Source organism: Trichosurus vulpecula, chromosome 4 (genome assembly GCF_011100635.1).
Source record: "Trichosurus vulpecula isolate mTriVul1 chromosome 4, mTriVul1.pri, whole genome shotgun sequence".
NCBI lineage: Eukaryota > Metazoa > Chordata > Mammalia > Diprotodontia > Phalangeridae > Trichosurus > Trichosurus vulpecula.
Window position 1 is genome coordinate 140,174,864 of NC_050576.1, and position 14,466 is coordinate 140,189,329.

The window sequence follows — 14,466 nt, forward strand, 5'->3', positions numbered from 1 at the left end:
TAAGTGTTTCCATATATGTCTTTTCTGAAATTATCCTGAAGAGAAGTATTTGTTTGGTGCCCTGTGAATGAATGAATAAAAAATATTTATTACACACTTACATATAAAGCACTGTGCTAAATGCTGAAGACAAAAATAGAAAAGTGGAGATAGTCCCCAATCTCAAGAAGCTCACATTCTAATGAGAAATAATACCTATAAGAAGTTTCAGTTGCAAGTCAAGTAAAAAGATCCCGTAGTCCTTAGGATGAAACAAGAATTTTCCTCAACATCCCACTCAGATCCTTGGGTCTACCATACAAAATAAAGAAAGTAGGGAAAGGTGGGAGAAGAAAAATGCAGACACAGCCATCTTGGGTTATCTCAAATCCACCTCTATCTTCTATTTACAATTGTTTATATGTGTGTATATGTATGTATGTATGTATATACACATGTATATGCATATGTGTATAAACTTACACACATAGTCAATTCTTCTTATTGACAGTAATTGTATTCTATAAAGTTGCTGTGAATACCAAAGCATTGTGCTTAGTGGACATACAGGAATACATTCCTGCAGGCTTCTGGTTACAACATTTACCTTTAGCACTTTCCAGAGTGTCCTCACATACAAATCAAAAAATCTCCTCTTCCTTTTTCTGGATCTACAGTATTGTTGATTCATTAACACTGAACCCCGTAGCCAACAGCACTATAACTCATGCCTGAATGAAGCTTATCTAACACACATTTTCTCTGTAAGGCACACCACGGTCTTCTTAGGCTTAGGAACACTATGTAGCACTCCAGACCTATGCTTGGGGGTCACTTTAAATAGTGAAATCACTGGCAAAAAGTACAAAACTGAGAAAAATGTGGTACTAAATAGACTACAAAGGACACTTATTTATGACATGAGAGTTGAAAGAAAAAGCCAGCATCCTCTGGTTTGATCTCAGATGCAAAAGTACACATCAATGACTTGAATTTTTTGTTGCCCTGCACATGACCATGATAGTGCTTCACAAGTATTGATTTGGGGATTCCAGATCAATTTTAGCAAGTAGGTGAATTTACGTATTTGGAATCCATGAATAAGGAGGATCAACTAAATGAGAACTGGCTTGTACGTACTTATATGTTTACCTGTTTCTCCTTCTCACCTGTCAGTTCTATCGTATGTTACATGCATATGAATAGTAAAGGGACTGAAAACAGGTTGAGGAGAAGAGGTGGGTTGAGCCAAGAGGGTGACAGTAGAAAACAGAGATGTCCACCAGGGTTAAGAGTCACACATCTTCTGCCATTAAATATAACCATATGGTATACATAGGATGCACTTAATGAAGCAGTGAAAGCTAGAGCTGCCTGCAGGTAAAACGGTATAGGGCATAATTCAGTTGTCCTGAGAGTATCACTGTGTTACAACAAAATAAAATAACTGACATCAATATTAAGGACTCTAAGCTATGAAGAAATGGTTAAATTTATGTTCAGTATATTCTGTTTAGTTGAACAGGCGCGTATATAACATTTTGGAAAGATTCTCCTAAAAAAACAGCTAAAATAAAAAATTGGTCAATTTTAAGCTCTGTACCTCTGCTATCTGGAAAATACTTGCCCCCGGGAAACCCATCTTTTAGACTAAATATGGCGTTATTCTAAATAGTTTACACATGTGGAAGGTGATTAATGAAAAGGCAAAATGGGAGGAAGATATGTGTCAACTGAATCTAGTACCCAGAGAGAAAATTAGAATCAAATGAGAGGACACTTGGAGGTTACTTAATGTTTAAAGCTGATTAATAGAAATGGCAATCATGTCAGTAACTTCTCTTATGAAATCAAAAATATTATAATATGTACAAAGCAATGCTTTCAGAATGCCAAGGATTTTGATTTTACAGTGTGTTCAGAGAGATTGAAAAGAACTGTTACATTGCTATAAATCGAAGATATAAAAGCCTTTATATATTCTTTTCTTTCTTTTCATGAAACAGTGGAGGCTCTCCATTTGGGGACATTAATGGCTGCCCATGGCTATTTCTTTCCAATCTCAGATCATGTTCTCACATTAAAGGATGATGGCACATTTTACCGATTTCAAGTAAGTATATTCCGAATGTACTTTAATCAATGGATAGGAAGCTTGTGGACTTTTAAAGGAACACTTTTGAAAACGATAATTTATTTTCTCTCCCTTTGACTTGGGCAAGTTAGTGATATAATTAATGTTTAAGAAAGAGAAAACAAAACCTACTAACAGATCCAGAGAAAGATGAATTATACCTGCAGAAGCAAGAAAGGTAATTTGAGGAAAGCTAAATGTCTTGGTTATTATACTTTAAGTAAAGAACTTGAGACCAATACAGACAATGACATGATGACCTTCAAGAGGTAGAAATACCCCCATCTGTGAGCTGTGGGCCTTGGCTGAGATCCAGAAATTTACATTGAAGGCCTGGCAATGTAACTGGAGGATGGAGATGGGCAGGTGAGGGGTGTGTGTGTGCACGCGCGCGCGTGTGTGTGTGTGTGTGTGTGTGTGTGTGTGTGTGTGTGTGTGTGTTTAGGAGGTAGAGTTCAGGGAACATAACTAATTGCATGTCCTCCACAATTTGATACCAGCAACTTTCCTGCAAGCTGGTGAGGACTGTCCTAAGCCTTTCTTTGCAAAGTATAGTGAACTGAGCAATGAACTGAACTAAGAAATGCTACAAAATGCTGATGCCTCCTTGCTTTAACTCCCCCACCCCCAACCCACCATCCCTGCTTCCCCCCACCCACCCACACACACACGTCAGGGCCATTTTCAAATGAAGCAAGCAGGCCCATTGTAATTCTCCTTTCCACTAATGGATGTTCCATCTAACTTCATTTACTGTGCAGACATTTGCCACTTGAGTCCACTTGAACATACTTGGAGCAAGTGATGTATATTCCCTGACAGAATCAGACATGATGAGTCAGGAATCACTGATTAGAGGATTGAAGCTTACAGAAATAAAATATGCTGATAAACCCAAAGGTCAAACTTTGGGATTGACTGCCTTCATCAGTGAATTTCTGTAAATTATGTCTTGCAATCCAAATTTCAGATATCATTATGATGCTGTTTTGAGAAGGATGAAAAGCAGAACACTGTGTCTAGGATGATCACTAAAGAGAAATCTGGGAACCACTTGGCTAGGAAAACCAGGCAGCCAAAAAATAGAAGGGGAAAGTAAATTTTAAGGCCCTTTTTCCATCAAAAAGTTTGTAGTTATTGTCCAAAGGGCAGTTGGAACACAAGCAAAGGAAATTCATGATGTTTTTTTTTTCTTTTTGTATTCCAGTGGTATCTGATTTAGTCAGCATGGTTGCTTATATCTTGATATTTACTTCACCAATTTGAATTAATTTACAGGAAATCAGCCTTAGCTGTCCCCAAATCTAAATTTTTATTGATTTAAAGTAAACATAATAACTCAAAATAGATTAAAAGTGTCTAATTATTACTGCAATTCCTGTTTAAAAAGACATTTTTAATTAGCATATAGTTGTTTATATATAAATGGTTTTTTTCAAAGCGCTTCAAAATAGCCAATTATCTTTAGGTCATTGAGGATTCTATTCATGACATCATAGATTTAGGGCTGGCAGGGGTTTTACAAGCCATCTAGTCTTGTCCCTTCATTTAAGAATGAGGAGATGATAACCCATAGTGATTAAATGACTTGCTGAAGATCACACAGCTAATATGTTGTAGAGGAGGATATAAACTTAGGCCCACTGACTGCAAATCTAGCATATCTCTACTATATCATACTACCTTAACGTAGTGGTGTCAAGCCCAAATAGAAACTGGGGCCACTAATCTTTACATAAGGATCCCTGTGGGTTGCATATTCATTTACTTCTAAAATGTATTATTTATATTTTATTTTATTTTTATTTATTTCATTAAATACTTCCAAATTATATTTTAATCTGGTTCAGGGACTTTTGTGGGCCTGTTTTGCTATCTAGATTCTATCCTAACCCTCATTTTACAGATAAGAAAATATGACTAACTTTCTCTTTTTATAATAGAGCAAAAGTAGACCAATCCATTTAAATATATCACAAATTTTGAATTAATGGAGTCTATTTAATCATGCTTTATCTTATGATATACCTTTAAAAATTAAGATGTATTGTTTTCTAACTTGCCAATTACATGATATTACACGGTAACTCTCCTAACATACGTACCACCAGTATATAAATCAACCTACAATAAAAATATTTATAAATCCTAGTTGATGGACTACCTATGCTGAAAGATTTTTGTTGCAACAAAGCTCCAGTAAAGTGAAAAAACCTGGTCATACATTTGAGTTTGTTGTAACCATTGGACTTGTGTTACTTGGTAATTTTTGCCTTCTTCCTCCCAAGGAGTTTAGGAAGAGCTGAACCTTTATGGAAGTACCTGTGTTTTCCAATAGGGTATAAACTTTTCCTACATTTCTTAAGGATTGAGCATTTTATAATGTGTCTTTTACATTTTCTGAAAACCCCAAATTGTTGAGTCAGCATTCTGATATAACTACTAAATGTCATTTTCACCTGACAAGACTCTCTGTGTATCTTTCACAACTTTCATCACATTCAGATGTGTGCACATAAGTATTAAGCAATTGCTGAGTGTTTGGGTGCAGATTTATAGGCTATGAGACATTAACATTGCAATCTAAGGCACCACCCATGCTCATCCCTCTCCTTGTTATGCCCTTAAGACTTGACAGAATTGTAAAAATAGATTTTTTTTTCATTCTAACAACCTTCAAAACGTTTTGTTTTGTCTCTTTTTTTGGAGGGGGGAAGGCAGGGCAATTGGGGTTAAGTGACTTGCCCAAGGTTACACAGCTAGTAAGTGTGTCAAGTATCTGAGGCCGGATTTGAACTCAGGTCCTCCTGACTCCAGGGCTGGTGCTCTACTCATTGCACCGTCTAGCTGCCCCCCCAAGGTTTTTTTTTTTTTCTCTCACAATAATTTAAATTTTTCCTTAAGATGACCTCCTCCTGAATATTTAAAAATCCTGGAATTTTGGTGTTACCAAATGAGTCCACAGGGCAACACAGTTAATAACTCGTGAGCACTGATAACAAGTTTTCAAGGACTGATCCCACATCTCTAAACTTTATTATATTCCTTCTGCTTCGTGTTTTATCAAAATACACACAGAAGAATTAAGGTACTTGAAAAAATAATTTCAGTTTTATTATTCACTATTTCTGACCATTTTAATAATTTGGTATGATATGTGAACATTCTGCTCTCACTATAATATTAATTCCTTCATTTAGCAAGCCTTTTTTTTTAAAGCACTAGGCAAGACACTAGAGGAGATATGGAGATAAGATAATAATGAAGCATTTAAGATATGAAATATTGTAAATAAACACAGAACTACTATGAACTATGTAATACTAATAATACAGAAAAAGACTTATGAGAGGGGATGACAACTAATTTGGAGGGAAGAGCCTTTCAAACTGGGGGAAACCAAGGAATGCTTCATGTAAGGGGTGGCATTTGAACTACCCTCTAAAGCAGAGGTGTCCAACATTCCCAAGTGTTTGGAACCAGATTAAAATGTATTTGGGAGGGGCAGCTAGATGGCACAGTGCATAGAGCACTGGCCTGGAGTCAGGAGGACCTGAGTTCAAATCCGGCCTCAGACACTTGACATACCTTACTAGCTGTGTGACCTTGGGTAAGTCACTTAACCCCAATTGCCTTGGCTTCCCCCCTCCAGGAAGGAAGGAAGATAGATATCTTTGGGAAATATTTACTATGCCAGATTTCAACTTTTCTTACTGACAATATACCCTTTTATCCTGTTACATAAAAATCATTCATCTGTTTTTAAAATAGAATTTATGTCTGGGAATTCATTGCATGCTATTTTCAAGGAGATAGCCATCAACAAGATATTTACAAAGGGATAATGATTAGATAGATATTACAGTGGATATCCGTGTTGCCCAGGGGTTGGTTATCATGTTGTTGTTTTTTAATGTCATTGACCAATAAAGTAAAATTAGTTCACAATAGATAAGTGAATGTCTTCAAACTTTGGTCCATCTGGTGGGTACATTTCCTCTGTTAGCTTCTAATCTGATTCTCATCACTATCTTCTCCTCCTAGTGTTTTGGGGCATACTGCTAGACAAAACAGACATCTGGCTATGGCTTTTTACTAAAGCCATAATCCAGGAATGTCCCACAGCAGTTCTGGCAAATACTACTTTCTGTAAACTCAAAGTGCTGGCAATAATTTGGTATACCATTGTTCTGACTGGCACCACACCAAAACATTTGCATTTTCTTCCCTCATCAACAGAGGGAAAGAGCAGTTTTTTCCTACTGAACTGTTCAATGCTCGTTTAACAACATACCCCTTTGGGTTTTTGGTAAAATGTCAGCCAATTCTATTGCAAAAGTAACTTCTAACTTAGTCCCATGGTGTCATAAGGTGACACACTGGCTGCAGGATCTCATAGTTGTATTTCCAGCAATTCCATTTTTTGTGAATTGAGCAATATAGGAATTAAGCTTGAAAGTCCGGTTTTCTGAATTATGTCCAGGGCATTAAGTCAGTAAAAAACAAAATAATTGCAAAGACCTTTTTGCACTAATAGTTCTGAATGAGAAGTAATGGATTGTAAGGAAAGTACAGTTTTTCTTCACAATGTGGCTTCTTATTTAAGACATTTAAATGAAATCAGCATTTTATAAAATAATTAAACACAAGTACTCAAATTATCACCAGTAATCCAAGGACAAGTTATGATTTTATCATTGTTATATGTTTTGCTTTTTTTGGGGGAGGGGGCTGAGGTTAAGGGAGAAGGCTGTTGTCTTTGTTGATTTACTGAAGTTTCTTTTTGTTGTCTTTTTGACTGAATGATAAGATAGAATTCTGGTTGCTGGAATGAAGTTAAATCATGTCCCATTTCCCATTATTGTGGAAGTTATTGTACTGAAACCAGAACTTGAGATGTGTATATATGATGGTGGTGCTAGGAAATTGGAATTATTCTATTTATTCTCCACTCCTGGCACTTGACAGTTTTACACAGTCCTCTCATGTCCATCCTTGCTGAATGAAGGTCATGAAGTCGATAGGTGCAGAAAAGAAAAATGAAAGCCTAGTAGGACTATGTTTCAGAATGGTTTTCATTTGCTCAGAAGTAAAACTATATTAGTGCCCTGAAAGAAAAAGAAAAAAAGTATTGGAAAATTTCTCCTTCCACCCTACCTATTGAATTTAAGTTGGATTCTAAAAGTCTTTGGAGGAATCACTTAAAAATTGCTATAAATTAATGACTTGAATATGGCAACATGAAGATGGTGGGGGGCAAGGGCAGGGAGTTTTCTAATAACATCAGAACTTTAAGGGGTCAGTAGTTTGAAGAGGACTGAGGTCATAGTAGTTCACATATTAATAGATGAGTAATGTACATAGAATTAGAAAAACATTACATACCTGGATCAAATTTATGTGCAACACCCATGCCATGCATCCTAGTAAGAAGAAGGCAAATTAGACATTCGAGTATAATATCTTTGAGGTCAAGAGTATTAATGATCTTTTGGATACATCTCTCTGACTAGTATAATGCTGTCTACCAAGTGGACAATCAATGGATATTGATAAAAATGTTATTTGAAATATTGCTTTCCAGTAACAATGTGATAGTTATACACGTATCAACTTTTATTGTTGAACCTAGGATACTCAAACCATTTCAGTATGGTGAACTCATCATAATATGATATGCTTTGGATTTCCAGATAGGCCTTATGCTATTTAAGAGCTGTAAAATCCAACTGTGAATGAAAAAGCATTTGGAATTTAAAGTGAGAGAAGAGAGACTTAGTGACTCCCGAATTGAAAAGAAAACTTTGAATTCTGAGAATGATAATTTGTATGTCATCATTGCTACAGACTTATTAAGTGACCATGGAAAAGCATTTTGCCTACCTATTCCTCATCTTTCCTTATTTATAATTTGGAAATGATATATGAGGATCAAGTGATAGGCTCATAAATCAAGTTGCAAAGTACAAAAGTCTGTCACTGTTCCAGTGGGAATCACAGAATGTCAAAACTGGAAGCAACATCAGAGGTCATCTAGTCTATCCCCCTTATTTTATGGATTAGAAAACTAAGCCCCAGAGAAGTGACTATATACATGGTCACACAGTAAGGGTTAAAGCCAAGTCTAAGACCACTTTTAAAAATTATTTTTCTAGAAGCCAGTTTTTCTTTTCTCTTCTGTTTTCCACTTTCCTCATCTTTTCTCTTCTTTCTTCCTTTTCTTTTTTTTATTTCTTTATATGTTTATTTTCGTTTACTGTAGATACCCTACAAGACTAATTGGAATTTTTTATATGTAGAGTTCTCTGACTTTCACCTCCAAATAGTGAGATGTCACCCCCCAGTAAAGATGACACAGTTAGGTCCAAATCAGACTCTACTTGGGAATACTATGAAAATTGGGGTCACCTTTTGGATTGCAGAGACCTCAGGCTAATTCTGCCTCATCTTGGGTATTAATAGAAATTGTAGGGAATCTTGATTGAATTGGGTGGAAGGTCATAGAGAATTTGCTGGGATAGCTTCAAGTATCCTGGCTTCTGTGTTGGGACTCAGTTTCCTTGGGAGGTGAGAAGGGTGCTGGGAACCCAAGATACTGGGGCTATTTGCTTTGAGCTTCAGGAGTCACCTGATAGCCAAGCACAAATTCTATTCCAACCAATAAAAAAGTAAAAAGTTTGGGGTCATCAAGATCCCTCTGGATAACATATTACTATTACATTGTCCTCTTCCTATATAATTTAATATTTAGAAATAAATTCTTCTAGTTTAGTATATTATAGAGAAAATATATATTCCTCAACAACTTGATTATATTTATGGTGCATATTGGGTAATTATTGTTTTGGCATTTGTGCATAATATATTGTGGCAAGGGCGAGCCACAACAGAAATACTTTTTCATAAGTGGTTGACAGAATGCCTGAGTTTGAAGTGCATTTTGTAATTTCCTTTTTATTTCTTTCATGCTATTTGTTGAGTTACTATACTAGAGCAATATAAAAGATGTGCCCACTCTTAACCAAGTAAGATGTGTTATGTGCTGAAAAGTAATTCCTAAAGACATCACTTATCTTTTATTTGGCAGAATCTCAAAACAAAATGACAATCAGTACTGTTCATTTACTTCTGCCCAATGAAGTTCCGGAAAAGAGTGTAAAATGAAAGTTCTGAACTAGATGATTTTTAGAGATCTTTTTCCAGCTCTGAAATTCTATGATTCAAGAAGTTGCCATTATTATCTGAGTTGGTTTAGTAGAATAAAATGATATTATTTTAATATGATCTAGCTTCAATCATGAAGAGCTCACTTTAATTGTATAAATATCAAATATGACCAAATGACATTAAGATGTTAGAGAAGAGTTTGTCTCATCATTCAGTATTTTTAGTTCTCATATCCAGTACTAAGATATTTTTTAAAATTATGAAGCCAAGTATCCTATACAAATATTCCTGTTGCATGAACTTGATTTAACACAAGACTTTGAAAGTACTCTATGAATCAAGAGAAATTCTCATTTGAACAATAAAGTGATTGATAGGCCTTACAAGCTATGGTTTGATTCAGAGTTGAAGCAGACATGGAGATAAAATGGTATTTAAAAAACCATTGCCTATGCTATATTTAATCTGTGACTGATCAAGAATTGTAGACTGAAGTTTAAAGTGTAGTGCAATGGACTAAGAAAACGTGGCACTTTGGGACTTATTTATTAACCATTAAATTAATATCAGCAAATCACTCTTAGTAATTGAATAATTCTCAAGACTGTAAAACTAAAAATGGTATAATTCTTATATTGTCTAACATATATTCCAACTTTTTTTTTGTTCTATAGACACCCTATTTTTGGCCATCAAATTGTTGGGAGCCGGAAAATACAGACTATGGTTAGTGTGGATGTCTCTCCTCATTTTACTATTGACAGAACTGTGTTGTCTGGATCGACACATCATTTCTACTATACTGCGCTGTTCATCATTAAGGGAAAAGGAAGGTGCACTGTTGAATACATCGCAAACATTGCTAACACTGAATTTGTGATGGGGTTTTGATTGGTAAATTTTTCCCAAACATAGGGTCAACTTTGCAATTCTTCTATGACTCTAGACATAGTGTTTTACTGCTGTGGCTCACTTTACATCCATCATGGAAAAACAAAAAGTCCCAGGCAGAGTGGCCAAGGTGAAACAGATTCAAGTAAGTGATGTGAGCAATGGGGAAAACTGCTACTGATGACCATTTCTTTTTCTGTAGTTGACAAATTATGTTACAGTAATAGTAAGCCTAGTTGTAAGCAAGAGAAAGTCTCACAAATAAACGATGAACCAAGCTCACTCCGCCTCAAAATAAACCCTGCTCAGAGGCCCTGTGGTCAGGAAGCTAATCAACAAAAATTAAGACATCCTAGCCCTACTGACAACTCAGAAGTAGCTTGAAGGTCATTGTCATTGTTGTTAAAATGGTTGGAAGATTCAAGGTCATTTGGTGCTTTTAGGCAGGACCTCCTGAGGATGTCACCCCCCTAGTAAAGTCAACAGTGATCCATATGTTCCTCGACATTTTTATAAAATCTATTTTGACATTTCACATAGTAAGGAAGTGGGAAGATAAGAAAAAGGTTCTGGGTTGTTAATTTATGCTAACCAAATTCACAACAGACAGACACATAAGACAGAGAGAGACAGAGAGAGGAGAGAAATAGAGAGACAGAGAGAGATGGAGACAGAGAAACAGACAGAGATGAGACAGACAGAGAAAGAAATAGAGGAGAGAGACAAAGATACAGAGACAAAGAGACAGACAGAGAGGACTCAACTGTGTCAAGTACTGGGCTGAGTGATAGAAATATAAATAAAAGTGAAACCAAGAATATACAGACCAGAATATCTGCATATTAATTTGTAATGAGGATATGTTTTTACAGTGACTGAATGTCCCTATCTGCCAGCCAGGTTACCTCCTACCCAATATTATGGTACTTGGTAGACTGAATTCATTCCAAGAACTTTGCTTGGTGGGCATGAGATTAGAGCAAAGGAAGTTGGATAGTCTTGTGGGATTTTTTTCCTTCCTGTCTATAAAATGATGGGAGTAGAGTAGAAAATTTCTAAAGTTACTTTCAGCTGAATGAGTTTAATTAATCCCAGAGCCTATTCCTTTTCCATTATAGAGTGAGCTTTTCAAATGCCTGGAATATTCCCTTTAGCCAGGAAAGGGACTCTCTCTTCTGGGAAATGATGGATCAACATAAACTCTTATCCTCCAAATCTTTTTCTGGACTCCATGCAAAGCATCATTCTTCTATTTGCATTTATTATTAGAATGTCATAATTTCCATAATTATAGTTCATCTTACCCAACTTTATATTTAGATTTCTGGCTCCGTGAGAAGGTTTTGAGTCTATGAGAATTTTAAGGGTTAGATTGCTTCTTTAGAGGTGAATCTTATACATTCTATGTTGACTCTTTTAGCGTATATTTCTAGAGAATCACCTTTCTCTAGTCACATTGATTTGGGATATGTAATTTACTCTGCATTGATGATGTATTTGTGTGTGTGTGTGTGTGTGTGTGTGTGTGTTTGTGTGTACAAAAAAGAAAGAGAATAGAATCTTAAAACTACAGGCCAGTGAACCTGAATTTGATTTCTACCAAAACTCCATTTCAGCAAGGCAGAGTGGAGTTCTAAATAGAGAGTCAGACTTAGAGTCAACATGAGTTGGGTCTCCCACCTCTCATATACACTATCTCAGCCACCATAAGCAAGTCACTTAAGCTCTCTGTGCCCCAGGCAACTTTGAGATACATTTAAGCCATGAGAAAACTCAGATAAACTCACAGATCTGAATGGGAAATAATATTCAAGAGATGGTGAGTGAAAATTTGGAAAAGAAAGGAGTGACAACAAAGAGCCAAAATGAGTAGCTAGAGAATAGATCACACCAAACAAACATTATTTCCTTTTTTTTGAAAAGTTATTAAACTTGTAGATCAGGGGAATGCTATGGCTGTAATCTCCCTAGTTTTTAGCAAAACATTTAACAGAGCATCTCATGCTTTTCTTGTGGAAAAGATGAAGATGCTGACTAGATCATATTATAATTTGATGGATTCTGAGTTTAAATAGTTGGTCTCAGAGTAGGTAAATCTTTCTCCTCTCTTAAGAAAGACACACGATGTTTACTTCATAAAACCTGTATGGATTGAGGATGATAAGGGAATTAGTTTAGGGAAAAACAAAATAAACCAAACAAAAAAAACAACAATCACCTTTTTCTCCTTTCCTTCCTTTCAAAAAAAAAGAACGTACTGGGATCTCAGAGGCTGCACTATACCTCCAGGTAGTGATGCTCTATCATTTGCCATTTCCTTGTCAGGAACAAATAAAACATGTTGTACTGATGTGAATTTTCCAGCTATGAACTTCCCTATAGCCATTTGTTCAGTAGCAAACCATCTTAAAACATATGAAAGCTAGTTTGGGGGTGGGGAAGGGTGGAATGGTTATATGATGTAGTTCGGCTATGGGAATCCAAGCACAAAGCATATTTATGCTATTTGGACTCCAAAATAAACTTTGGGCAGATGGGACTTGGTTGCTTAAGGCTGAAAAACATTGACTTTATTTTCATGATTTGTCAGATGTGCTTTATTACGGATTTGTTTCTTCTACTCTCCTAGCAGTCCCTCGTCTGCCCTTCCTCCCCTAACCCATCTCCACCCCCCATGTCTCCTTTTATATCCTTTTTACACTTCTATGGAAAAACTGGTAAGGAATTAATCACCTATCATAAAGTTGGGTAGAAGGTAGAGTTTTCAAAGGTATCCAGCCTTTTAAAAAATGAAGGGAATCAACCGATTATGTTTAATTTCTCTCACCTTCTTTAAATATAAAGTTGAATATGGCAAAGAATGACATAACATATGCTATAAAGAGATGACTTCTTACTCAGGCACATTAGTGTGGAACTCAAAGTAGGCAAATACTGGTATTTTTCATCAAGGAAAAAATATAATTGTGGCATTTAAAATGTAAACAAATAAAAATAACTCCAAGGATTCTAGCAGAGAAAAGCTACATTTCATTGGCATATCTAGGGTCCTTGCAGGCACCCCAGCACAGAGGATCTTCCAAGAAAAAGAGATCAGAGAGCAGAAAAGAGATACTGAGAAGCCTTGAGGAAATGAAGAAATGATGATGAGAGAGGAGTAGAGGAGTAGGGAAGAACCTAGATATTGGTTTTGTATCTGACATCAACAGCTGCTCACATGGGGTACTTATGTGTATTAATAATGAAAGACATCAATAAATTATTGTGAGCTGGCTCCATTTCAGAGTTTAGCCTGTGCTTTGACAAAGTAGGAATACCTCTTGCCTCTCTCTGTTACTCAAGTTTTCTCATAAATTCTCTCTCCCTCTCCCTCCCTCCCTCTTTCTTTCTATCTTCTATCTATTAATCCATCCATTCATTTGTTCATTTTTTAAAATTTATTTATGTAGGCTTTCAATTCTTCAGGAGATTGTTTAGTTTAAAATTTTTGAGTAAGGAAAAAGAGTGGGATAAAGAAAAGTTATACTGGGAATCAATCAGAAAACCTCAGTTCTAGTTGCAGTTGTTGCCATTAATTACTTGTTTAAGCTTGAACAAGATGTTTAGCTTTCAGGGGTTCCTAACCCTGGGCTAGTGAACTTTTTAAAATAGAAATGTTGATAACTGTGTTTTAACATTTTTTTATTTTTTTAATTCTATGTATTTTATTTCCTAATTTCTTTTCTTTTTTTATTTAACATATTTAGTTTTCAGCATTGATTTTCACAACAGTTTGAATTACAAATTTTCTCCCCATTTTTACCCTCCCCCCCACTCCAAGATGGCATATATTCTGGTTGCCCTGTTCCCCAGTCAGCCCTCCCCTCTATCACCCCCCTCCCCTCTCATCCCCTTTTCCCTTCCTTTCTTGTAGGGCAAGATAAATTTCTACGCCCCATTGCCTGTGTATCTTATTTTTTAGTTGCATGCAAAAACTTTTTTTGTTTTTGAACATCTGATTTTAAACCTTTGAGTTCCAAATTCTCTCCCCTCTTCCCTTCCCACCCACCCTCCCTAAGAAGTCGAGCAACTCAACCTAGGCCACATGTGTATCATTATGTATAACCCTTCCACACTACTCATGTTGTGAAAGGCTAACTACATTTTGCTCCTTCCCAACCCATCCCGCTTTATTGAATTTTCTCCCTTGACTCTGTCCCCTTTCCAAAGTGTTTGTTTTTGATTACCTCCAACCCCATCTGCCCTCCCCTCCATCATCCCCCCCCTTTTATTTTTTTTTTTATCTTCCTCCCTCT

The 14,466-nt window shown here is 36.1% G+C and overlaps 1 protein-coding gene across 2 annotated transcripts in view; it reads left to right on the plus strand.

Annotated features, from left to right (window-relative positions):
• The first annotated feature begins 1,988 nt into the window (after positions 1-1,988).
• The window catches only part of RGS7 (regulator of G protein signaling 7), a 183,180-nt gene continuing 170,702 nt past the window's right edge, over positions 1,989-14,466 (plus strand). The window contains exons 1-2 of one of the 2 annotated variants that reach the window (XM_036757125.1): positions 1,989-2,092; positions 9,955-10,006. In XM_036757125.1, coding sequence (XP_036613020.1) covers positions 2,012-2,092; positions 9,955-10,006 — 133 coding nt within the window. In that variant the 5' untranslated portion in view covers positions 1,989-2,011. The remainder of the gene's footprint in view (positions 2,093-9,954; positions 10,007-14,466) is intronic. The other variant, XM_036757127.1, reaches the window with a different exon arrangement.